Below are 27,178 nucleotides of genomic sequence, written 5' to 3'. Positions count from 1 at the left end.
GGGTTTAATTTTAGTGTAATTTCGTTTCCTTGATTGGGGATATTGAAGAGAGATTCCCGCTTCTTATTGGATTGGCTATAACCTATAGTTGTTCAACTTGTTTGTCTTGTGGACATAGCTTCATGCAGGGCTCACTGCCATGATTTAATAATGTCATCATATGAAATTTTTATCTGTTGATAAATAGAAATGGGTAGCACTCCTCTTTTAGCTTGTTGTTTATAGAAATGAGTTTAGGGACATAATTATTTTCAGAATTCATGAAGATATATGATTTGAAGAGTTGGATACTTGAAATGAGAAGGAAAATGTTTTCTTGGGGGTGCTGACCCTGTTATTTTATAGCTATAATGTGTGTTTGGTTGAAAGCCTATAGCTGCTGTCCTGTAGATTTTTATACCCTATAGTTATAATTTGTAGGTGCTATTCTACAATTTTCTACTCTTTGCATCTATGATTTGTATTTGTTTAGAAGCACGTAGTGGTTGTCCTTATAAGGCTTTATCTACTCCAACCATCATTCATTTTATTATGCAATTGTCTCGTTTGGACTGCACAAAGTTGAGTCTGTTTTCATTTCATTGTACATTTCACTTCTCAATCTTGTTTGACAGGCATACATTGCATATTGAATTTGAAATTATTTTTATAAGGCTTGCCTTGTGTTTGTTGTAAGTTGGAATGAGAATGAATGGTGTCTTTAATTCAGTAGCTGGACCTTATTACCAGCAGCTAGATATGACATACAACAAGGGAATAAAAGTGCTAAAGCTGTTAATAAGTTTTGCTGAATGCCTTTTAGTTATGAAAGATTAGTGGTTAGTTTCCTTTCAGTATTAATTGTATGCTTGATTCGTATACATAGGTACTGTTGGAATCATCTTGCTGTGAAATTAGAGTTATTGTATCATCAGTTTTATGACCATTTCGTGTTTGAGATATTCTTTTATCATGGAGCACCAATAATATAGAAGATTATCTGTTTTATGTTGACAAAAATGTTATAATGCTTATTCTTTGGTTTCGTTGACATTACTCTTTATTCATTGCTAGGGCGATGAAGGCGATAGCCCAAGCCCATCTTTAGGGGACTTGCTCAGTTCTAATAGCTTTTCCCTCTTCATTTGATAGGCTACCCCAGCCTTTTAGGCATGTTAGCCTTTAAACCTTAGTAGCCCTTTATTTAGGGCAGTGAAAGAGCCATATAGAGCCCTCATCAGGAGAGATACCTTGTCTCGTGAGGCAGTTCTCTTTGGGAGACAAGCCTCATTCAGAGCTCCTGTTTGGAGACAAGCTTTGCCTCATTTAGAGAGTTTTTCCTTTAAGAGGCTTACCTAGCCTCATATTAGAGAAAACCCCTTTCTTCTAGTGAGTCTTTGACTCAATTTTATCCCATTCTTGGTACCGTTATTAGCGGTCTCTGGCTTATTCGTCCCCTCTTATAGATTTGTTAGACACCATTCATCTTGTCGGTACCCTTTTTAGTGTCATTGGTTAGAAGTCTGTCCTTAGGGTTAGAAGCTTTTCATCTGTCATTTGTTTAGGGGTTTTACTCCATAAGTTAGATATCCTCTCCTTTGGAGACTGGCTAAGTCTCGTCGGCTTTTGGCCATCTCTTTGAGATTGTTTTCTCATATCGGAATTTGAGTTCCCTCGTTTGATTTCTTTTCCCTTAAGCTTTAGGGATCCCGTTTCCCTCTTTAATTCCCTATCGTGATATGGTGGGTATAGAGGCTCTTCTATCGGATCCCTTTTAGCTGAAAGGGTGTTAACTCTTTTTTTAAACTCCAAAAGCATTAACAGCATTTGAAAATTTAAAGCATTTTGTGCGTAGTTAGAAGAGTTCGTATTCGAACTACGTTGGCTTGATCCTCTTCCACGAGGTACGTAGTGCAGCTTGAGATTCTTATCTCAGGTCCAGCCAAACTTTGTAAATAAATCATTTAATCATTTTTTTAAAAAAAATACCAAAAATCTCCCAAAACATTATTTTTCAAAAAAATCTTCCTCTAGAGTTAGGACTTTGTCTTAGATAGAGAGTTTTAGAGTTAGGGTTTTGTCTTAGATTTGTCCTTGATTTGTTGTGTGCTTGATGTGTGTTTATGTTAGAGTTAGGAGTTTGTCCTAGTTAGGAGCGCCTCCGTTCGGTCAGTCGGCGATCCACATCGCCAATTGATGACTAGAAGAGGATGCGTTAGTTAACCCTTTGTTTTTCTTAGGAAACGCAGCCTAGTTACACATAGGTTGTAGGAACCATCTGCATTAGCTTAGGGCTAACCTGCATTTAGTTAGGACATATAGGGTGTCCTAAAATCCACAATCCACTAGAATTTAAATAATCGCACAAGAAGCTTTAAAAATTAGTCCGGTCTTTTAGGTCGAGTCTAGGATAGAGGTCTAGGTGTCTTAGGCATCATAGATTAGAATATGTGCGAAGAACTACGTTGCCTTGACTCTCGTGGAGGTGGGGATACGTAGGCTTCTTTGGATGAACATCAGACCATCCAAAGACTCGGGCTAAATCGTTTAGAGTCTGAAGATTCGTTGTGTTGTTATGCTGTATATTTTGTTGTATTTTTTTACTTTCTTGTGCAGACCTTATACCTGTAGTTGTAGCATGCATGTGTTCGTCCACCAGAACTTAGACACCTGTTAGGCATATCACTCATAACATAGTTGTCATTAGGAGACATTTATTTCGGTTCTTTTGTGTGCTTATTTTTATCTCCGAGACATGCATGATCAGATAGACGTTTTCTCGAAGATGCGTGTTCCCATTTCACATGATTTTCGCCTAAAACTCTTCGAAGTTAATAAATAAATGGCATAAGAGACCAAGTGTTCGCACTCGGGCGAATCGGGAGTGCTCTTCGGACCTTCTCCATTCGTCATCAGGCACGGACCTTCTGTATCTCTGGTTATCTGTTGCAAGCAGAGCATTTATTTTTTGTTCCATGGCGTGTCCATGGATGGCGACTCTGTGTTATTTTCAGATATATCTTGGTTTCGAGCCCTGGCTCCGGATCAGGATGTATCTCTTTCTTTTTATATCGCCACTCATGCTATGCTGTGAGGGTGGCAACAGTTTCGGGAGTTCCCTGGTAGAGCTCTCCTTCACGTTGTGGAGATCTGGAGGATGTAGGGACCCGTTCCCTCACCGTCCTCGGATCGGGGTCCACAGGCTGGCGACTCTGCTGGGGATAAGGTTTTCTTTAACATCTAAAGTTCGGCGTGGGGAATTACCAGGAAAGCTCGCGGTCAAGAGAGCTCGGATTGAAGAGCTTTGAAGATTCTTTTTTATGAAATCGTCATTTTAATTTCTTCAAATTTCATTGTAAATAGTTACTTTCATCCAATTGTTAACAATGATTAATGTTTTGATTGTAACTACAGTTTGACTATTGATCAATGGAATAGTATTTATGACTTTCTCTTATCTGATTTGGTACGGAATACTTTATCTCAATAGTTATCGTTTTAATTTAGTATGTTAATTTCCAATTCAGGATTCTAAAATCAAGCAAACATCGCTCCCTCAAGTGTCAGTCAACCGGCGTGGTCTAGACAGTCAACGACATCTAGACTCATTCGTCAATTTGAACCGCTAACTCTACCTGAGCAATCTGCACCTTCTTTCTCTGAATCATCTGAATCCCTAGAATATGTCCAAATGGCTGAACCCAATGATGCGCTAGCTAAAATTCAAGAGATGATGGTGAATCTTACCCGGGATATGGATTTTATGAAAGAAGAGATGGCCCAAATGAAAGCCCAATCTAATGAAAAGGTCTCTACTTCTAGAGCACCTGTGGTTCAGCCCCCTCCCGTTATACCTGCAAATCTGAGCCCTGCAAACTTGAACCGTCCTTTCATTTCACCAGTGGACGTCGACCTAGAAGAAGAGCAGTACGCTGAAGAATATTGCATTCCAGATATGGCCCGGTATAATAAGGAAAAGCAGGTAGCTGATCAATTGGAGAAGCTGACAAAAGAAATGGAAGGCTTTAAGCATCAAGGCCCAAAGCAGTTCGATATATCCGAGCTGATAATGTCTCCTGGAGTCACCTTGCCCCCTAAAAAACCCCCGATTATGACAAATATGATGGGATTGGGTGTCCCCGGAATCATATGAGGTGGTTTGGTTTATTGAGATGTCACAGCAGTATGGGCTAGCTCCTGAGCAAATGGCCAGGGTCTTTCAAATGTCTCTTACTGGGGTGGCGAAGAAGTGGTTTCTGCGTCGAAAGCCCAAAGAGGTGAAGACCTTGCAAAGCATCTCCAACAAATTTGTAGAGCAGTTTTCAATGGAGGAAGGAATAGTGGAGACCTTTACATCAAGCAGTTAAAGCAAGGTCCGCTGGAGACCTTTACATTTTTTATCCGCCGTTGGCGTCGAAAGTCTGCCCAACTAAGTGAGAGGCTATCAGAAGAAGATTAGATCAAGTTGGTGATTAAGGGTTTGTCGCCGCAGTATTTCCATTTCATGTCCCCTCAGCATTACACCGATTTTGACCATCTGATTAAGACTGGGACGAGGACTGAGGATGCAATAGCTAAAGGCCTGAGGGCAGGCCAGGCTCCCATCAGACATCAGGGAAGGAAAGAGACCCGTGGTCATACAGAAAGAAGTTGACCACGTAAACTATGTTCGCCCAACAGCCAGGACTGTAACAGAGGTGGCAAAGCCAGCACCAGCACCAGTAGAGCAGAAACCTCAGAGGCACTTTGATCCACTCCCATACCCTTTACCTATGATTCTGAAAAAGTTGATAAGGGATAAGAAAATCAGACTACCTGACATTAGGCCAATACCCAACCCGTTGCCCCCATATTGGAGATTAGACCAGTATTGTGAATACCACAGAAATTCGGGTCATCTCACCGAAAGATGTCTGGCCTTAAAGCATGCGCTCCAGACTATGTTAGAGAATAGAAAGCTTGAGGTGGAAAGGCCCAATGTAACTCAGAATCCCCTTCCTAATCATCGTGCTATCCCTCCTCCTGTGACGAACGCCATTTTTTATCGAGGAGCCAGTTCTTGATCCAGCCGCCCTCATTTGTGTAATCACTTCTGACGAACCTTATATCCTAAGGTTTGACCCTGAAGAGATCGAAGAGATGGAAAGAGAAAGGTTTAATGCCCTCTGGAGGGGGAATACCAGCTTGACAGAGGCGTCCTCTCCATATGTCCTTCGATGTGAGGATGTTGAGGCAGAAAAGGAAACGCCTTATGTTCTAAGGATGGGTGATTTTGAAGAAGAGGAGGTAATTGAAACTCCGTATGTTCTGAGAATGGATGCAGATGATTTGCTTCTTTTAGAAGATTGGTGTGACGAGCTTCGTCATGTTACTAGGGGTGGCCGTGTGTTCAAGCCCGCGGAATTGAGAGCAGAAAACCCCGCAGAAGCAGTGAGAGCAGCCGAGAATCAGGGGCAGAATAGGCCGAGTGCAGATGAGGAAGAAGATAATTTGTTGAGGCAGCTGAAGAAGACCCAAGCAAATGTTTCCATTTGGGGCCTACTTATGTCTTCATCTAAGCACAGGAGGTCGTACTCAAGGAGTTGAATGCTGCTCAGGTGCCAACTGAGATCACTCCCGATGAGTTAGTAAGCCTAGTCGCTGTAACTAGGACCTCCAAGGCAGTATCTTTCACAGATGATGATTTACCTCCTGAAGGAAGAGATCACGCCCGTTCACTCAAAATTACTGTAATCTGCAACAAGAAGAGGGTACCCGAAGTGCTAGTCGACAATGGGTCCGCTCTGAATATTTGTCCTCTAAGTACTGCTGCAACTTTGGGCTTTGGGCCCGAGGATTTCATTCCTTCAGAGCAGGGTATATTAGCGTATGAAGGCACCCGGCGAGATGTCATCGGAACCCTGGCCACTGAAATCCAGATTGGGGGAGAAGACTTTGACATAGAATTTCAAGTATTGGACATTAAAGCTTCTTTCTTACTGTTATTGGGTCGACTTGGCTGCATAAGGTCGGAGTTATCCCCTCTACCCTTCATCAGAAATTGAAGTTTATTCATAACAATAGGGTAGTGACTGTAAAGGGTGACCCGAACTTAGAGATTGGGCAGATTTCACAAGAGCTTGTAGTTAGGAAGGAAGCCGATGTCAGTTTACAGGTTTTTCACTGGAGGTGTCGGTCATATCCATGGAAGAGGCCATGGGCGAAGAAGTTTTCTTCTTGACTAGTACCGACTCAAATGTAGTCAGAACAATTCGCAAACAAGGCTATATTCCAGGCGCAGGGCTGGGCAAGTATCACCAAGGCCCTACTGAGTGGCCTGAGTTTAGAACTTTCAATGGTCTTTTCGGCCTAGGATATGAGCCGACCGAGCAGGAGGTCAGGGAAATGAAGAGATACATGCTGAAATGGGCCGAGTGTCGCCGTCGGGGTTTAGAATTGCCTATGGGGCCAATCAGTCTGATCAGAAACGGCATTTTCAAAAAAGAGGGGGTAGATTTTTCGTTTTGCAGGTTTGCTGAACCGTGGACCGATGATGTGACAGGGCAGAGGTTTCCAAGCTTCGAAATTTTCTTTGACCTTATGGGACCCGATCTCGCGAGAGGGGCGTGGGGCGCGAGCCGCCACGCACTATCTCGCGGGATCGGGTCCCACAGACTGGCAACTCTGCTGGGGACTAGATTTTCTGAAACATTGACTCTTTGAAAGAATGAGTTCAATTGAGGAATTTGATTCAAGAGAGTGTTCAAGCTTCTCTTGCCTCTATTTGCTGAAAATATTTATCTCAATTATCTTGTATTTGATATCTTTTATGACGCAAGTCATAAAAGATGCCCCTAGTATGATTACTTCCATGACAGAATCCATAGGAGAACAAAATCAGGATAGGTAAGAAAATTCAAGTTTGCATGGGTTCTTTCTCTGGTATATGGGTAAATGGATATCCACAAATGGATGAGTCTGAGAATTTTTTTCTTCCATTGCTCATTACTTGAGGCTTTGATGTCTTTGGCAAGTTTGAACAAAATGTCTCTTGCCCTTTCCTTGATTTCTAAACCAGGATCTACTCTGAATTTTCTTCACATTTAAAAAGGTATACTCTCGCTCTTCCAGTGCCAAACACTTCGGACATTGAGAGAGAAAAAAATGATAAAAATAAGACCAAGACTTCCAATGACTCAATCAAAGAAGACTCAAATTACTCAAGGGACTTGACTAACTTTTGATTCACCCTTAGATAAAATGTGTCATTTTTTAAATGGTAAGGTCAGCCACTCTTAGAGTAGTCTCAAAAACCATGCCAAAAGGCTCTAGTTTCCTCCATCAGGACATCCGTCATGGTTATACCCCTTCGGATTGCTCGGTTTTAATGCCCCTAGTTTAAAAAGGTGTCAAAGTAAGCCTTGCTGACACTATTCGGATTCCAGGATCCTGCCCTATAGAGGTTGCTTCTCGGTCTCCTTGATTTGTCTTTTCGGAAGAAGTCAAAATTAATGTCTTCCAAGTTTTCAGTCTAAAAGACCACTTATCTCAACTTTTGCTTTCCAAGCTTTCAGTCTAAAAGACTACTTATCTCAATTTTTGCTTGTACTCAAACTTGGGAATTCTACGTAACTGAGGAACTCCTTCTGCTTCTATTCAACTCAACTTTTCATGGGAAGTATTTGCCTCTGACTAGATTGTCTCTTCAAGTTTTCAATCCAGCAAACCGCTACCCTTACTTTACATAAGCCAATCTCTTTGGTTATTGACTTAGCGAGCAAATGACTTTATCTAGGCCGCCCTTTCGGGTTTTCAACCTAGTGGGTCTTCAGATTCTCATTCTTTTTTCTGTTTTTCTTTTCATTCGCCTCGAACATTTGCTTGTTTCACCAGAAGGACTTTCTAGGTGGGCTTGGGTTCAAAAGGGTTGAATACCTAAGGTTCTAAGGATTTGGACCGAATCTGGTCTAGCCAGACTACCTACGTACCCCAAAAATGGAGGATCAGGTCCGCGTAGTTCGCTTAAGGATTTTTCAAAGAATGGTTTAGCATTTAGCTTCAAAATTTTGAAAAGGGATTTTATCCCAAGGTTTGACCGAACCTGAATTAATCAAGTTGCCTACGTACCCCTGAAGAAATGGGGATCAGGTCCGACGTAGTTCGGGTGCATAATGCCCCGGATTTATAATGTGTTTGAAAAGAAACATTGGCTTTAAATTGTTGGCCCAAAGGGTTCTCAAAAGGATTTTAAAACGTTAGGATTTTGTCTATAAAAGTTCAAACGCCCAAGGATGGCCTCCTGATGTATTTGATGTACAAGCTCTTGAATGCTGAGGTTCAATGACTTTGAAAATTTTCGAGGAGTCGACGGCATGTCAGGCAAAACTTCAACCACTGTGCTCCACTCTCATCTCAAAGATCTTGGATTTATGCCCAAGATTCCACAACTCCTTGTCCGAAAATCTTCACTCAGTATTTCATCAGCTCCACAGGATGTCTGATGCTTATCTCTTTAAAAATTTACTCTTCAACTGGATGTCTAAAGCAGATGAAGTCTTGCTTTGCTCAACGACAGGGTATTCCCCTGGTTTATCCTTATAGGATCAAGCAAGACTACCCCAAACCCCTCTAAACAGGTTTATCAATTCTTTGCGTTCCTCGGGAGATAAAGTTTTGCCACTCCATCTTTCTCGAGTTTCGAATTTCGATACCACTATCAATGAGAAGACTGTGAATTTCGATACACCAGCAGAGTCGCCAGTCTGTGGGACCCGATCCCGCGAGAGGGGCGTGGGGCGCGAGCCGCCGCGCACTATCCCTTGGTCTCTCGTACCCACGCGATTGGCGTGTGCCTTTTATTATTGATTTTAATTCGTCTTTTATGTGAACTTGGGATCAGTAAGGCAATCCGAATTCCACACAAAAGACTGACAGAGTCGCCACCTAGATGTGGGATCTAGGACCCATAATTAACCAGAAATCTAGACTCGCTACCTGGTTATAAGAATGGAAGGTATGGGGATTTATCCACCACATGCACCATTCCTGCCCGATAATCGGTCTTCAATTCCAAAAGTTAACTCTTTTAAATTCATTTTAAATGGCTCATTCAACTCTCTGTTAATGTGCTATCTATGTGACATGCATCCTATGATCTAATTTCAATGTGAATCCTAAATGTGTATCTTGATTTCTTAATTGGTTTGGATTCAATCTAAGTGAAAGTTCTCCTAAAATTCTAATTTCATGGAAAATCCTAAGTGATTTGATTGTTTCAACAGTTTTAAAAGTGATTAGCCCGAGTCCTCAGATGGTCTGGTATTCATCCAAAGAAGCCTACGTATCCCCGCCTCCACGAGAATCAAGGCAACGTAGTTCTTCGCGCCTATTCTAAGCTATGATGCCTAAGACACCTAGACCTCTATCCTAGACTCGATCTAAAAGACCGGACTAGTTATTAAAGTTTCTTGTATAATTATTTAAATTCCAGTGAATTGTGAATTTTAGGACACCCTATATGCCCTAACTAAATGTAGATTAGCCCTAAGCTAATGCAGGTGATTCCTATAACCTATGTGTAACTAGGCTGTATTTCCTAAAGAAAACCAAAGGTGAACTAGCGTATCCTACTCTAGTCATCACTCGGCGATATGGATCGCCGACTGACCGGACGGAGGCGCTCCTATAACTCTAGGACAGACCCCTAACTCTAAAAACAAGCACACAACAAACAAACAATCAAACAACCTATCAAAAGAAAAACCCTAACTCTAAAACTCTCTATCTAGGAGAAACTCCTAACTCTAGAGGAAGATCTTTTGAAAACAAGATTTTAAAGGTTTTTGAAGAAGGTTTAAAACATTTATTTACAAAAAAAGTTTGGCTGGACTTGGGATGTAAATCCCAAGCTGCACTACGTACCTCGTGGAAGAGGATCAAGCCAAAGTAGTTCGAAAATCGAACTCGCCTAATACGCTTCTAAAAGAAACACTCAACACTTTAGATTTTTTAAGGTTTTTTTATATTTTCAAATGTTTTTTATATTTTTAAAGTTTTCAAATGTTTTTGAGTTTTAAATTTCCAATGTTTTTGGATTTTAAAGCTTTTCCGATGCTCAGGACCTTTAGATGAATTCACTCTTACAGAGAACAAACAAGCATAACCATAAACTAGGGCAAAGCCCTAAAGCAAAAAGGGGAAACCCCAAACAAGCAACTAACGCCTCAAAGAGACGAACCACAACAAGAAAGATAGCTTCCCAAGAAGAGAGAAGACGATCCAAGATCCCAAGTAAGCAAAGCTTTAATAAGACTGAGTTAGCCTCTAATCAAAGCGAAGTAATCAACAACTCTAAAGGAGAAACTCCAAACTAACAACACTAAAGAGGGGAACAAATGAGTCAGAGACTCTCTAATACTACAACTTAGAGGAGGAATGAGTCAAAGACTCCCAAATAACGCCAACAGAAGAACCAATGAGTCAAAGACTTCCTAGTAATACAACAAAAGAACGGATGAGTCAAAGACTCTCTAAAAGAAATGGAAACATGAGTCAAAGACTCCAATAACACCAATTAAAGGATAGATGAGTAAAAGACTCTCTAAAAGAAAAGGAAACACGAATTTGCACATTTGGCAGAGGTAAAACACCCAGCCAGGCCGGACAGCTACCTAGCCCTAGGGTGCAACAAATGTGCAACCCAATACCCATAAGGGTAGGGGTATGGAGCCAAGCCGAGTAGGGCGTTCTTCCAAAACCAAACGGCGCACAAAGAGGACTAACGAGAGAATGAGACCGGGCGGGTCTCCCAAACACACACAAAGATGAAGGTGCTTTAGAGATTTTAAGTTGATTTTCGATTAATTTCAATTTTTTAATGGATTTTACCAATTTTTAACCATATGAGTGATTTTACAAGTGAAACTGTTACAAATGAATTCGAAATTATTTGACATTTCTGTAGCAACAAGATGTGATAGAATGTAGCTTCCTGGAAGATTTTTACAGATTTTTACATTAAACTCATATTTAATTTCGAAGTAACAACTAATTGACCAGATTACAAAATAACACGGAAACTACTAGAAATAGAAATCTAAATTTCATGAAATTTCTAAAGTAGTAAGAGATAAGTGAAAATAGAATTCTGTGAGATTTCCATGAATTTAGAAAACTATTTACTATCATTTTCGGATTTTTCAAATTTCAAACCAGATTATGAATTAACACTACAGCTCATATGAAACAAGATCCAAATCACTTGAAAATGTTACAGAAGTAAGAAGTATAGATTTTAAGACTACTTTAAAAATTTGGAGAATTTTATCTGTGATTTGACGTCAGTAACAATTCTCCCAAAATCCGATAATTTTCAAAGAATGCGTAAAATAATATACCAAACAAAATCCAAAAATTCTCAAAAATTCATGGTAGAATGTATCATTATCATATTATTTTCTCACGAAATTTCATTATTTTTGGAATCTGTTTAGTATATCTTTTAGTTTTCTTCGTTAAAAATCATGCAAAAATCCGAAAATATACCAAATAATTTTGAAAAATTCCGAAAACAGTGTACCTACCTGTGATGAGTTCCTCGCCGAATCCAAAAGCCGAAAAATCCGAATAATCCCGCCTATGTGCGATCCGCTCCGCCTTTCTTCCTCTTGATCTTTTTCTTTTCTCTCCTCACTATGAATGGGGGGAGAGAGAGAGAGAGAGAGAGAGAGAGAGAGAGAGAGAGAGAGAGAGAGAGAGAGGGCTTTTTCTTCTAAGAGAGGGGTTCTTCCCTTTCTTCTCTTCCTTTGATGGTGGGATGAGAGGGTATTTATAGGAGAATGAGATAGGAGGTTAGGTGAGGTTAGGTAAGGTTAGGTGAGGTTAGGTGAGGTTTGGATGGTTAGGATGAGAGGAGAGGTTAGGTGAGGTTTGGATGGTTAGGATGAGAGGAGAGGTTAGGTGGTTTTGGATGGTTAGACCCAGGCCAAGATCTGCCATTGATCTAACGATTTACGGAAATCGGGTCTCGGAATGGAATCAGGGTCCGGGCTATGAAGTGACCCTAGCTTATTTTGTCCCGATTGATGATCCGTAAAGTCAGATCAAGATATTAATGACCTAAAACATATAAATCAATGATAGAGGGGGTTCTCACATGGATTTAACACACTAAATTCACCAATTAGGGTATTTTTCAATTTTTCGGAACTAAACAATGTGGGCCCCCCGGTTGATTCGAATTTAGATAAATGTTCAATGCGGGCCCACCAAACGGGTCCAAATTCTCTCTTGCTAGGATTCTCATGAATAACCCTTCTCAACACTTAGCGGAAAAATGCGAAACACGACGGAAATGATTGAACGGGATTTCACCCAAGCATAGCGAACTTGGGTCCGGTCAAAATGGGGTGTCTACAGACCTAGAGTTATCAGAAGAGCCAATGAGTGCACGGATTATTGAGGTAGCATCGGAAACTGATTGGGCCGATGTTTTTGAGCCAGGCTGTTTGAATGGCATGTTTCAGATTGAATATCCAGTGGCAGCAGTGGTTGGCAGTGAGACCGAAGCATCAGAGGTGGCAGTGATAGGCAGAGATGCATTCATTCTGAACCCCGCAGAGTTAGTCACCCCAGCCAAGGGACCCTTGACCAACTAGACCTCCCAGGTTTTACCTCGAGTAGTCTTTCAGTATGGTCCCGTTTCCTCAAAAGAGTCAGTAGTCTCTAGGTATACGTCTACTTCCCAGTCTGATATTGAGTTTGTTTATTCTAACGATTCTTTTGATGCAGGTATCGTAGAAGTCGGATATGGTTCCGGAGTCGGTGACGAGTCTCTTTCTAATAAGGTCGAGTCCAAGAATACTTTAGATGATGAGTTTATTTCTTCAAGTGCATATATGCCAGAGTTGGTTGAGTTCAATGTTGAGTTGTCTGTTGAGTCTGTGAATACATCGTTAGAGTCCAATACAATGCCTGCTGTGGGCTATTCCATTCTTGATGTAACCAATTCTATGAATGAAATGAAAGACTCTTTTACATACATTCCTGTTTCTGTTTCCATTTCAAGTACTGAATCTGCTCTTAAAACTGATAATATTAATAATGATAATCAAGATTCCCCCTCTGATGAGGATGCCGACGAAACTCCCTTTGAAATCAAACATATGATTCAACAAGAGGAGAGTCGCCGAGCAAGACCGCTTGACGAGGAAATTGAAACCGTAAATATTGGTGACGAAACCTTAATTCGGGAAATACGAATTGGCAAAACTTTATCTCCCGAAGAGCGTGACAAATTAATCACTTTACTTAAGGAGTTCAAGGAGGTTTTTGCTTGGTCTTATGATGACATGCCGGGATTGAGCGAAGACATTGTCCAGCATCGATTGCCTCTAATCCCTGGCGCGAAGCCAAAGAAGCAAAAACTCTGAAAACTTAAAACAGAATGGGAGTTAAAAGTTCATGATGAAGTTAAAAAGCTATTGGAAGTCAAATTCATTCAAGTTGTTGAATATCCAGAATGGCTAGCGAATATAGTGCCGGTGCCCAAAAGGGACGGAAAGGTAAGGATGTGTGTGGACTTCAGGGAGCTCAACAAGGCGAGTCCGAAGGACGATTTCCCGCTTCCGAACATTGATCTTCTGGTGGACAATACAGCTGGTCATGCTCTGTTATCTTTTATGGATGGGTTTTCGGGATACAATCAGATTAAGATGGCGCCGGAAGATATGATCAAGACAACGTTTACTACTCAGTGGGGAACTTACTGTTATAAAGTAATGCCTTTTGGGTTGAAGAATGCAGGTGCTACTTATCAGAGAGCTGCGACTACTCTTCTTCATGATATGATCCACAAAGAAGTCGAAGTCTATGTAGATGATATGATTGTCAAAGGAAAGACTCGACCGGAGCATACTGTCGCTTTAAGAAAATTCTTTGAAAGAATCATACAGTATCAGCTTCGTCTGAACCCTAGCAAGTGTGTATTCGGGGTTACTTCAGGAAAGCTACTTGGATTCATGGTGAGCGAAAGGGGAATTGAAGTAGATCCTTAGAAAATCAAAGCGATTCAGGAGATGGAACCGCCGAAGACCGAAAAGCAGATCCGAGGTTTTCTCGGAAAAGTTCAGTATCTGAGACGGTTTATAGCCCATCTGACGATGACATGTGAACCTATTTTCAAGCTTCTGAAGAAGAATTCATCGAAGAAATGGACCGAAGAATGCCAGGTGGCTTTTGAAGATATCAAGCAGTGTTTGTCCTTACCTCCTGTTTTATCCCCTGTCATCCTGGGTCAGCCATTGTTGTTGTATTTATCCATCACGGATACAACGTTGGGTTGTATGCTTGCTCAGCAAGATTCAGGGTCTAAGAAGGAGAGGCCTGTATACTACATCAGCAAGAAGATGTTAGAATACGAAGTGAAGTATACAATCTTGGAGAAGACCTGTCTAGCATTAGTTTGGGCAACTCAGAGGCTTAGACATTATTTATTATCAAGCAAGGTACTTCTGCTTTCACGGATGGATCCGTTGAAGTACTTGTTTGAGAAGCCTGCTCTTACTGGAAGAACCGCAGGGTGGCTGTTACTATTATCTGAGTTCGACATTACTTATGTCACTCAGAAGTCTGTTAAAGGGTGGGTCATCGCAGAACATTTAGCTGATTCCCCTGTGGAAGAGAACGCATTCCTGAAGGCTGAATTTCCTGATGAAGAGATTATGGATGTTGAAGAAGATACTCCAAATACCAGATGGACAATGTATTTTGATGGTGCAGTCAATAACCAGGGTCAGGGAGTAGGAGCAGTACTTGTATCCCCTCAGAAGGAGTATATTCCTATATCTATCAAGTTGCAGTTTGAGTAAACCAACAACATGGCAGAGTATGAAGCTTGTATTGTCGGACTGGAGGCAGCCTTAGCTTTGCAGATTCAAGACATTGATGTGTTTGGAGATTCCATCTTGATCATTTGCCATACTAATGGAAAATGGAAGACTCGGGATGATAGATTGATCCCGTATAATGCATATCTGGAATCTTTGGTCAAGAAGTTTAGGAGTATTACATTTACTCACTTGTACAGAACAAAGAATCATTTTGCTGATGCTTTAGCTACACTGGTTTCTATGTTAGACATTTTAGCAACAATGGAGGTCCAGCCGCTTACAGTGCGATTGCAATGGGAGCCAGCGCATGTGAACGTTATCGAAATAGCAGCCAGGTGTCCAGATGGAAAGCCCTGGTATACAGACATCAGGAATCTCATATCTGGTGAAGGGCATCCACCCGAGGCTTCTGGAAAAGAGCGAAGAACCCTTTAGAAATTAGCTGCCAATTTTGTTATTTGTGGTGGTCAGTTATATCGCAGATCCTTTGATGGAATCTAGCTTTTGTGTGTTGAAGAACACAAAGCAGCTGAGCTTATTGAACAGACTCATGAAGGTGTTTGTGGACCTCATATGAACAGGAAGATGTTATCTAGAAAGATCCTTAGACTTGGATTCTCTTGGCCTACAATGGAAGCAGATTGTTTCGCCTTTGTAAAGAAGTGCCATAAATGTCAAGTTTACACAAATCTTATTCATGTACCTCCCTCAGAGTTGCATTCTCTCACTTCGTCGTGGCCGTTTTCAGTGTGGGGAATAGATATCATTGGAAAAGTATTTCCGAAGTCATCCAGCGGACATGAGTATATTTTGGTTGCCATCGACTACTTTACGAAGTGGATTGAAGCTGCTTCTTATACTTCTTTGACTTCTACCTCTGTTGCGAAGTTTATCCGTACAAACATTATTTGCAGATATGGAGTACCTCATGAGTTAATCTCGGATAATGGTTCTCACTTTAAGAAGGAAGTAGCACACTTGTGTGAAGAGTTTAAAATAAAGCATCACAAGTCGTCTCCTTATAGGCCGCAGACGAATGGGGCCGTCGAAGCAGCAAACAAGAACATCAAGGTAATCATCAGCAAGATGACAGAAACTTACAAAGACTGGTCAAACAAGCTTCCTTATGCTTTGTGGGCTTACAGGACGTCGATAAGATCTTCTACAGGTGTCACTCCGTATTCTTTAGTGTATGGAATGGAAGCAGTTTTGCCTGTTGAACTCAGAATCCCATCTCTAAGAGTGATGATAGAGGCAAGCTTGCCAGAATCTGAATGGGCGAAGGCCAGACATCAGGAACTGTAGATGATAGATGAGAAGAGGCTACGAGCTCTGTATCATATCCAAGGGTATTAAAGGCAGATTGAAAGGGCGTTCAATAAGAAGGTTTGTGTCCGAGATTTGAAACCAGGGGATCTTGTCTTGAAGTCCTATAGGGCACCAGTATTTGATCCGAGAGGGAAGTTTCGTCCAAATTGGTCTGGTCCCTATATTGTCGATGGAGTCCTGCCGGGAAAAGCCGTAAGACTCCTCGATGAAAATGGAGAAAAATTAACAGAACCTACAAACCTGGATTAGTTAAAGAAATACTACGCCTAAAACACTGGAAGGCCATCTTTGGACGACTTGAGCTTTTTAAGCCAATAGCCCAGATTTCAAAAATGAAAACCCTTTTTGCTAAATTCCTTTGAGCCAAAAGCAAAACCTCTTTATCAAACTTAAACCAGGGGCATCTTTTATGAATTTCGTCGTAAAAGATATTAACCTCGAACTACGCGGGACCTGATTCCCAATTTCTTTGGGGATACGTAGGCAGTCTGGAGGGTCCAGATTCGGTCTAATTGCTCAAAACTTACCAAATGTTAACCTGTTTGAACCCAAGCCTACCTAAAAGTCCTTCTGGTGTTACTCGCCCAAGTTTGTAGAGAAATTTTTTTTTTAAAAAAAAAGGGAGAATAGAAAAATGATGGAGTCTTGGACCCGCTAGACTGAAAACCCGCAAGGGCGGTCTAGGCAAAAGTTAGGGTCATTCACCCGCTAAGTTGAAAACCCGAAAGGGCAGCTTTGGCAAAAATCAGGGTGCTGAGCCTGCTGGATGGAAAAGTTGCAAGGGCAGACAGTCGAGGCAAAAATTAAGGCGTGCGGTCCGCTGAATCGAAACCCTAAAAGGGGCAATTCAGTATGGCAGTGATTTCACAGAGGACAAAGCTTTTGAAAGCCGATTGTGCTTTCATTTTTGGCATTACTTCAGAGTCTGAGTAAGCGCCAGCATAATTTGTTTCGATACTTCTTCAAGTTAAAATGGTTAAAACTAAGTAATCCAAAGGAGGTAATAACCATGACCGAAATACTGAAAAGAGGAATGAAACACTTTTAGATACGGTATGCAAAAGATTCTAAGAGCGGTAGACTGTTACCACCTTAAACATTTATCAATTTAAGAAACATATTCAGTCTCTTTTAGAGTCTATGTTGTGCATTTGTCAAAGCTTTCGTCTGTCATTTGTCAAAGTCTCGTTTATCGTATGTCAAAATCTTTCATTGTCAGGTCAAAGTCAGGTCTTTAAGGTCAAGTTTAGCCTTTACTTCTCTGGAGGCTGGGGTGATAAGCTTTAAAAGTAAGAAGTTGCATCTCCTGCGGACAGAGCCGAGCAGAGCAGGGTTCAGAAGGGACATCTTTTCATGTTTATTCAGAATGTTATCACAAAGTTCAGAAAGAAGAATGCTTTGAGCAGAACCCATTTTCTTGTATTCGTAAAGGCTTGGTAACCTCAAACATTTCTTTGAAATAGAAACCTTTAGTTGAACCCTTGCGTTTTGCTCTCTTATGAATCTTGTTATGGAAGTAAAATCATACTAGGGGCATCTTTTACGACTTGGTTTCCCAAGTCAGAAAAGACGTCGAACAAAAATCTAAGATTGAGATGGGCTATTCTTATCAAATAAAGATAAGAGAAGCTTGAACACCCCCTTTCGAGCTAAGCTCCTTGATCAGTTTTTTAGAAAAAAATTCAATCCTCATTGGAATTTGGAATTTAGTTTTACAATTTTTCAGAATATAAGCATAATTTTTGGGTTTACTTATTTAAAAGGGCCAATGCCCCCAGGATTTCATCAAATTTCTTTGAGTTTCGCCTTAGTAAAGGTCATGTTTTCCTAATCATTTCTAGCTATGCTATGTTTTAACTTTTTTTCCTCCTCTCTGACCTCTAGGAGGTTATATTAGGAGCGATCTGACCGCCTTTTCCTGAATAAAAAATTCGAGATATCATCACCCCATCCGGTATTGAAAGTTTGAGTCTTCTCAAATATTCTTTACCCGTTTTGCAATCCGGTATTGAAAATTTGAGTCTTCTCAAACATTCTCTACTTGTCTTATCTGTATCAAAAGTTTGAGTCTTCTCAAATATTCTTTACCCGTTTTGAATGATCTGGCTCTCGATTCCAGGATAAAAACTCGATGTATCATCATCCTATCCGGTATTGAAAGTTTGAGTCTTCTCAAACATTCTCTACCCGTTTTGTAATCTGGTATTGAAAGTTTGAATCTTCTCAAACGTTCTCTACCCGCTTTGTAATCCGGTATCAGAAGTTTGAGTCTTCTCAAATATTCTTTACCCGTTTTGAATGGTCTGGCTCTCGATTCCAGGATAAAAACTCGATGCATCATCATCCTATCCGGTATTGAAAGTTTGAGTCTTCTCAAACATTCTCTACCCGTCTTGTATTCCGGTATTGATAGTTTGAGTCTCCTCAAACATTCTCTACCTGTCTTGTATTCCGGTATTGATAGTTTGAGTCTCCTCAAACATTCTCTACCCGTCTTGTATTCCGGTATTGATAGTTTGAGTCTCCTCAAACGTTCTCTACCCGTCTTATTCCGGTATTGATAGTTTGAGTCTCCTCAAACATTCTCTACCCGTCTTGTATTCCGGTATTGATAGTTTGAGTCTCCTCAAACGTTCTCTACCCGTCTTGTATTCCGGTATTGATAGTTTGAGTTTTCTCAAATGCTTCTTTACCCGTTTTGGTAATTTCATAATCCGGTTTTGAGTCTTCTCAAGTATTCTTTACCCGTTTTAGCTCCCGATAATTAGCCAAGTGATTCTTGGTTTAAATTGTCAATCAAAATCTTCATTCTTCAATGCAAGCACCAAGTTAAGAGTCGGTAAGAGGTTATCTCCCCTTTGCTTTCAGTCTCTGAGTCTCATAGTGTTACTTTGTTATTTTACCTTTGTGAATACCATTTTAAAATCAAAACCCAAAAATTTGCTTTTCCTTATTTTTTCGGGCCGGCCAAAATGTGTTGTCTTGTCAGCTTTGCATTCGTGTGACAAGCACACTCTGCCAAAGAGGGGCATCTGTAGACACCCCATTTTGACCGTGCCCTGTACCTCCATATTGGGGTCGGATTTATCACTTCCCTTGCATTACAAAAGCCGATCGAGCTAGGGTTTTGAAGGGGAGATTTTTATTTACCAGAGACCACACAGAGAGAGAGAGAGAGAGAGAGAGAGAGAGAGAGAGAGAGAAAGAAGAGAGAGCTCCCTAATATCCAAACCGATCTTCTCCACCTCCATTTTTTTCCTCTACCACCACCACCTTTTTCTACCTCCATCCTCACCTCCAAAACCCACTTCCATTTTGGATTTTTTTTACAACCCCTTCCATCAGCCACCATTATTTCTTCCCTTGATTTTTATTACTGCAAACTTTCTTCTCAAATCCACAATTTTCTTCTTTCCTCTGCTTGAGCCACCTCTCCACCACCACCATCCACCGATCGAAGCCACCATCGTCACCCTTCTTCCACCTCCATCTAGACCTTCAAACCCACCTCAATTAAATCCGACCCACCTCAAACCCATCTCAGCCGATACCATCACCATCACAGCCACCACTCGACCAAACCCACTTCATTTTCCTCATCCTCTTCTTCACCCAACCACAAGCTCCCACCACCCTTCTTCCACCATTAAATCCGGCAAACCCCACCGGAATTCGGCCATCCAAATCCACAACCACCAACACATCCATCTTCTTCTTCCCTATCTTATCTCTGCAAACCCATCTCAAAACCCATTCTCTCCGGCCACCACCTCCATTAAATTAGACCCCACCTCAATCGCCACCATCACCACATCAAAACCCCAACTCCTCCATTACTAAGCCCCTATCTCACCATCATCTCCGGTAACCCCATCGGAAATCCCCCCCACCATCCAACTCCTTTCATTTGCAGAGAGAGCCAAGGGAGGAGCACATATATATATATATATATATATATATATATATATATATATAGAGAGAGAGAGAGAGAGAGAGAGATTGAGAAAACAGAGAAGAGGGGAGAAGAAGAGTAAGCCACCCATCAACCATCTCCGGCCATTTCTCCGGCCGGTCATCTTCTTCTCCGACCACTCCACCATCACCTTCAGCCGCTTCTCTCTCTCATTGCCATAAACCCATTTTTGTAGCTACCACCTTCCATCTTCCCCATTTCACCTCCATCTTCCGGCCATGTCCTCCCAAACCCATCTCATTTTTATTTTTATTTTACCCATTTGCAGAGAGGGATAAAAAGGAGCCGCGACCATCGTCTCCTCCAACCAATCATCATCCTTGGCCTCTCCCTTGCCACCGGTCATCTCACCCACACCTAGCAAGACCCAAACCCTACTCCGGTTACCTTCTCTGGTCGGATTCTCGCCGGAATCCGGCATCCACAATCTCTTCAAACCTCCTTTAGAAAAAATTCCCAAACCCATTTCTGCTCACTTCAAACCCTTACCCAAAACCCATTTGTTTCTCCCATTTAAAGTTGCAGAGAGAAGGGGTTTTTCCCCATTTTGGTTAGAAAACATAAAAAAAAAATTTGCAGAGAAAAGGGAGAGAAGAGAGAGGCAGCAGAGGGAGGAGGAGAGGGAATTTGAGTTCATCTTCAACACCACCTCCGATCAGCTCCGTCCATCTCCACCATTTTCACCTTCCAAACCCACTTCTATTTTACCCTCATCCCATCTTCTACTCTTAGCCTTCACCTCCATTTTTTCCAATTCAATCATCTTCACTCTCTTTCTACGTTAACCTCCAAACCCATTTCTAAGCCTTAGACCTAGAATACCTTCAGATTCATCCCTTCCAAATCTCAATCTGAGCAATTGGGACTTAAATCCCGAAGATTTCCTTCGCCGGTGGGCTCCTTGGCACTAAATTCACTCTTCAAGCATCTTTTCTCTTGGTCATCTCTGTCATTCAGGTAACATTTCTAACCCTGCTTGTATTGCTAAAATGCTTGTGATGGCTGACTTTGCTCTGTCGAAAGTAGGGTATTAGTTCATAAATTTGGACGTAATATGGTGGAAATTGTGTTGGAGATGGATTGGAAAGTTATGTGTGCTCAATGGATGTAGGGAATCAGATGATCGCTCTACCCCATGTCAAGGGTATGAGTACCATCTGATTTCAGAGGAGACCCCATGTCGAGGGTTTTATCGTGTGCTTTATTTGATCTCGTTTCTTTACCCCATGTCGAGGGTGCGGGAGTAGGAATTATTTGATCCCATTGTTTTCTTTTGTCTTTAGAACATTCTTAGGTTTATTCAAAGCTTGATATCGTTACAGTTAGATTGGTCATTTCCTTGCAAAAATTGCTAGATCTGATTGATAAATCTTCTTAAAATTACATCTATGATTGCATGATAGCTGATTTGTTGAGTGATATGCCTGTGATTTGGGTCCTCTGATGGTGTTGATTTTCGAATCATACTTTAGCAATTGTTATGTCTGAGAATGCTATGTTCAGAAATGATTAGCGTTGCATGGATCCGTGCATTTTTGGGTTTAATTTTAGTGTAATTTCGTTTCCTTGATTGGGGATATTGAAGAGAGATTCCCGCTTCTTATTGGATTGGCTATAACCTATAGTTGTTCAACTTGTTTGTCTTGTGGACATAGCTTCATGCAGGGCTCACTGCCATGATTTAGTAATGTCATCATATGAAATTTTTATCTGTTGATAAATAGAAATGGGTAGCACTCCTCTTTTAGCTTGTTGTTTATAGAAATGAGTTTAGGGACATAATTATTTTAAGAATTCATGAAGATATATGATTTGAAGAGTTGGATACTTGAAATGAGAAAGAAAATATTTTCTTGGGGGTGCTGACCCTGTTATTTTATAGCTATAATGTGTGTTTGGATGAAAGCCTATAGCTGCTGTCCTGTAGATTTTTATACCCTATAGTTATAATTTGTAGGTGCTATTCTACAATTTTCTACTCTTTGCATCTATGATTTGTATTTGTTTAGAAGCACGTAGTGGTTGTCCTTATAAGGCTTTATCTACTCCAACCACCATTCATTTTATTATGCAATTGTCTCGTTTGGACTGCACAAAGTTGAGTCTGTTTTCATTTCATTGTACATTTCACTTCTCAATCTTGTTTGACAGGCATACATTGCATATTGAATTTGAAATTGTTTTTATAAGGCTTGCCTTGTGTTTGTTGTAAGTTGGAATGAGAATGAATGGTGTCTTTAATTCAGTAGCTAGACCTTATTACCAGCAGCTAGATATGACATACAACAAGGGAATAAAAGTGCTAAAGCTGTTAATAAGTTTTGCTGAATGCCTTTTAGTTATGAAAGATTAGTGGTTAGTTTCCTTTCAGTATTAATTGTATGCTTGATTCGTATACATAGGTACTGTTGGAATCATCTTGCTGTGAAATTAGAGTTATTGTATCATCAGTTTTATGACCATTTCGTGTTTGAGATATTCTTTTATCATGGAGCAGCAATAATATAGAAGATTATCTGTTTTATGTTGACAAAAATGTTATAATGCTTATTCTTTGGTTTCGTTGACATTACTCTTTATTCATTGCTAGGGCGATGAAGGCGATAGCCCAAGCCCATCTTTAGGGGACTTGCTCAGTTCTAATAGCTTTCCCCTCTTCATTTGATAGGCTACCCCAGCCTTTTAGGCATGTTAGCCTTTAAACCTTAGTAGCCCTTTATTTAGGGCAGTGAAAGAGCCATCTAGAGCCCTCATCAGGAGAGATACCTTGTCTCGTGAGGCAGTTCCCTTTGGGAGACAAGCCTCATTCAGAGCTCCTGTTTGGAGACAAGCTTTGCCTCATTTAGAGAGTTTTTCCTTTAAGAGGCTTACCTAGCCTCATATTAGAGAAAACCCCTTTCTTCTAGTGAGTCTTTGACTCAATTTTATCCCATTCTTGGTACCGTTATTAGCGGTCTCTGGCTTATTCGTCCCCTCTTATAGATTTGTTAGACACCATTCATCTTGTCGGTACCCTTTTTAGTGTCATTGGTTAGAAGTCTGTCCTTATGGTTAGAAGCTTTTCATCTGTCATTTGTTTAGGGGTTTTACTCCATAATTTAGATATCCTCTCCTTTGGAGACTGGCTAAGTCTCGTCGGCTTTTGGCCATCTCTTTGAGATTGTTTTCTCATATCGGAATTTGAGTTCCCTCGTTTGATTTCTTTCCCCTTAGGCTTTAGGGATCCCGTTTCCCTCTTTAATTCCCTACCATGATATGGTGGGTATAGAGGCTCTTCTATCGGATCCCTTTTAGCTGAAAGGGTGTTAACTCTTTTTCTAAACTCCAAAAGCATTAACAGCATTTGAAAATTTAAAGCATTTTGTGCGTAGTTAGAAGAGTTCGTATTCGAACTACGTTGGCTTGATCCTCTTCCACGAGGTACGTAGTGCAGCTTGAGATTCTTATCTCAGGTCCAGCCAAACTTTGTAAATAAATCATTTAATCATTTTTAAAAAAAAATACCAAAAATCTCCCAAAACATTATTTTTCAAAAAAATCTTCCTCTAGAGTTAGGACTTTGTCTTAGATAGAGAGTTTTAGAGTTAGGGTTTTGTCTTAGATTTGTCCTTGATTTGTTGTGTGCTTGATGTGTGTTTATGTTAGAGTTAGGAGTTTGTCCTAGTTAGGAGCGCATCCGTTCGGTCAGTCGGCGATCCACATCGCCAACTGATGACTAGAAGAGGATGCGTTAGTTAACCCTTTGTTTTCCTTAGGAAACGCAGGCTAGTTACACATAGGTTGTAGGAACCATCTGCATTAGCTTAGGGCTAACCTGCATTTAGTTAGGACATATAGGGTGTCCTAAAATCCACAATCCACTGGAATTTAAATAATCGCACAAGAAGCTTTAAAAATTAGTCCGGTCTTTTAGGTCGAGTCTAGGATAGAGGTCTAGGTGTCTTAGGCATCATAGATTAGAATATGTGCGAAGAACTACGTTGCCTTGATTCTCGTGGAGGTGGGGATACGTAGGCTTCTTTGGATGAACATCAGACCATCCAAAGACTCGGGCTAAATCGTTTAGAGTCTTAGGATTCGTTGTGTTGTTATACTGTATATTTTGTTGTGTTTTCTTACTTTCTTGTGCAGACCTTATACATGTAGTTGTAGCATGCATGTGTTGGTCCACCAGAACTTAGACACCTGTTAGGCATGTCACTCATAACATAGTTGTCATTAGGAGACATTTATTTCGGTTCTTTTGTGTGCTTATTTTTATCTCCGAGACATGCATGATCAGATAGACGTTTTCTCGGAGATGCGTGTTCCCATTTCACATGATTTTCGCCTAAAACTCTTCGAAGTTAATAAATAAATGGCATAAGAGACCAAGTGTTCACACTCGGGCGAATCGGGGGTGCTCTTCGGACCTTCTCCATTCGTCATCAGGCACGGACCTTCTGTATCTCTGGTTATCTGTTGCAAGCAGAGCATTTGTTTTTGGTTCCATGGCGTGTCCATGGATGGCGACTCTGAGTTATTTTCAGATATATCTTGGTTTCGAGCCCTGGCTCCGGATCAGGATGTATCTCTTTCTTTTATATCGCCACTCATGCTATGCTGTGAGGGTGGCAATAGTTTCGATAATTCCCTGGTAGAGCTCTCCTTCACGTTGTGGAGATCTGGAGGATGTAGGGACCCGTTCCCTCACCGTCCTCGGATCGGGGTCCACAGCGACTCTGAATTTTTCTATCTTGCGAAGTTAGGACCTCGGTCCTGAGTCCACAAGAAACGCAGATCAAACTAACACTCCCATGAGAACCCGATGTGGTGATCCCCTGCCGTCCTGCACGCGAGGAAAAAAACCGGCTCCCATAGTATGTTCCAGAGGGGTAAGTAAAAGGGGTAAGCCACCATTCAAAAAAAAAAAGAAGTATAAGGGGTAAGGCATTTCAAGGAAAAGCACTTAAGTGGAAATACTTTCCTATGAAGGTTTACCTTTGAAATCAATTGTTCCAATGTACAAGGTAAATTAAGGCCTGTATTCCATTTTGAGTGTTGTAGTGACCACGTGTTACAGAAGGCAAATGTATAAATTTTCTTAGCTCGATGTCACGAAATATATTAAAGGGCTTGGACCATCTTCCTGAGGAGATTTATTACCCAGTAGCCAGCGAGCTATTAGAGAGAGAGAGAGAGAGAGAGAGAGAGAGGGGGGGGAGATTTGCTAGGGAACATCGCATAAGGCATTTTGTGGCCCGGCTGTTGCATGAGAGAGCAGCCACATAGGCTGGGAGTTTGTTTTATTCCTTTATTCATCTGAGGTGGCTGCTCTCTCATGCAACAGCTGGTCTGCGAAGTGCCTTATACGATGGTCTCTAGCAAATCTCTACATAGAATCAACATTTTCTTTCTCAACAACTACCCTCTATGTTTTTTGTATACAAAGCATATGTTGAAAAAAACTGAAGCTTTATTTTCCTATCACATGCACAATGAAAGTTTGTGGAATATAATTGAAAATGAACCCTTTAAGAAGATAAATGAATCCAATCGTTCTAAAACTATTTCCCCAGGGTCTAACACTAATAGAACAGTTCTGAAATTATTGCCCTGCTCTCTGTAGTCTGTAGTGCAGAAAGCCTTATCTTGATTGCAGCAACAACAAAAAGAGTGATGAGAACAAGAAAAGAATACAGAGTTCGAAATCCCTAGCATTTGGGGAATCATTGCTTTTTCGAGGTTTCTGAATGACCATTAGTGAGATATGCCGGTTAGGGGGATCTATGGTCATTCTGATCACACGGCAGAAATGGAAGAGAGAGAGAGAGGTCAAGAGGGAAAGGAGAAGTGACTTTAATAGAGTTAGGATTAGGTCGAAGCAGTTCCCTAATGAGTTACCCTGTTTATGTTCAGGGATTTAAGAATAAATAAGGAGAGAGGGGAATCTACTTATGAGTTATGACCTATTCCAAGGTAAATAAGAGTTTACTGCTTCTAGAACTACCATAATTTCTGGTTAAGGGGTAAAATATTCGTTTTGGGCATAAAACAAACCCTAACTTGATATTCGAAATCCGGAAATACATCGACCTTCACTCACTCTTTTGATGATAACTTTTTTCTTTATCGAAAACTCCGATCGACGAAACATTTTTTTGTTAGAAACTAGACTCAGTAATCTTTCCATTAGGATTTGCTAGCATCTATCACAAAAGGCATTTCACAGATAGTCTGTTGCATGTGAGAGCATCCACCTTGTAAATGAAGACAAAATATGCTGAAAAAGTGAGCCTGGCTGGATGCTTTCACATGGAATAGACCCTCCACGAAATGCCTTTAGTGATGGACGCTAGCAAACCCCTATATTATATGATAATATTTTTTGACTACGATAACTTTTTTCAAGAATAAATTTTTGGACTAAAATTTCAACTCCACATATTGGTGGCTTTGATGCCTAGATTGAATGCATTGATTATGAAAGATAGGCAATAAAAAACATATGAAGGGATACAGAGATACATGACCAACGGGCTCATAGGGCGCCACTAAAAGTACAAATAAACACCAAAATATAAACTATTATTTATCAAACACTCCGTTCACTTGCCTTTTCGGGAAAGCAAAAGCAAAGGAAAACCCCCCAAATTTTCTCAGGAAACCTCCATTTACGATGTTCGCTTCCCTGAAAAGTACAATATGTGACGTGGAAATGAAAAAAATTACGTGGAAAAAGGGGTTTCTTGCAAAAGGCGTGATTTCATTTCGTGCCAAAATCAGAAGAAATTGTTAATTTTTACTCGCTAGAAAAGTTACCGGGGTAGCCTTTTTTTTTTTTTTTTTTTTTTTATAGAAGCACTCTCGTCGACCTAAACCTCTCTGGCGACCACTGTATCTTCGGAGAAGCAACTCTCCGGCAACATTTTCAAGGTACGACTATTTCCTTTTTTTTTTCTTCGAAAAGCCGGTGGTTCTTTGATATGCAAGTTTTTTGGTTCTTTTTTTCTAAGAAAATCTCATTTCTTCGAAGCCTTGGCCTCATTTT

General features: G+C 40.7%; 2 protein-coding genes across 2 annotated transcripts in view; both read left to right on the top strand.

Moving 5' to 3' along the window:
• Window positions 1-3,608, top strand: part of LOC143861288 (uncharacterized) — a 30,870-nt gene extending 27,262 nt beyond the window's left edge. Inside the window, exons 3-4 of the mRNA XM_077372228.1 lie at window positions 3,394-3,445; window positions 3,507-3,608. Of these exons, the coding sequence (XP_077228343.1) occupies window positions 3,394-3,445; window positions 3,507-3,608 (154 nt within the window). The remainder of the gene's footprint in view (window positions 1-3,393; window positions 3,446-3,506) is intronic.
• A 10,509-nt stretch (window positions 3,609-14,117) lies between these two features.
• LOC143861287 (uncharacterized) lies at window positions 14,118-15,281 on the top strand. Its single transcript, XM_077372227.1, has 3 exons — window positions 14,118-14,383; window positions 14,528-14,821; window positions 15,044-15,281. The coding sequence occupies exons 1-3, from the start codon at window positions 14,118-14,120 to the stop codon at window positions 15,279-15,281; spliced, it is 798 nt and encodes a 265-aa protein (XP_077228342.1).
• The last annotated feature ends 11,897 nt before the right edge of the window (window positions 15,282-27,178 follow it).

Source organism: Tasmannia lanceolata, unplaced genomic scaffold (genome assembly GCF_043159265.1).
Source record: "Tasmannia lanceolata isolate RefF3 unplaced genomic scaffold, GAP_Taslan_0.1 ptg000037l, whole genome shotgun sequence".
In the NCBI taxonomy this organism is placed as follows: Eukaryota; Viridiplantae; Streptophyta; class Magnoliopsida; order Canellales; family Winteraceae; genus Tasmannia; species Tasmannia lanceolata.
Note: the sequence above shows the minus strand (reverse complement) of the source record. Positions and strands in the feature narration are given on the sequence as shown.

Coding starts and splice junctions, on each gene's coding strand:
- LOC143861287 (XM_077372227.1), top strand. CDS start 14,118: ATGACATGTGAACCTATTTTCAAGCTTCTGAAGAAGAATTCATCGAAG. Junction 14,384..14,527: donor ATGTTAGAATACGAAGTGAA/GTATACAATCTT, acceptor TCTTACTGGAAG/AACCGCAGGGTGGCTGTTAC. Junction 14,822..15,043: donor TCTATCAAGTTGCAGTTTGA/GTAAACCAACAA, acceptor TCACTTGTACAG/AACAAAGAATCATTTTGCTG.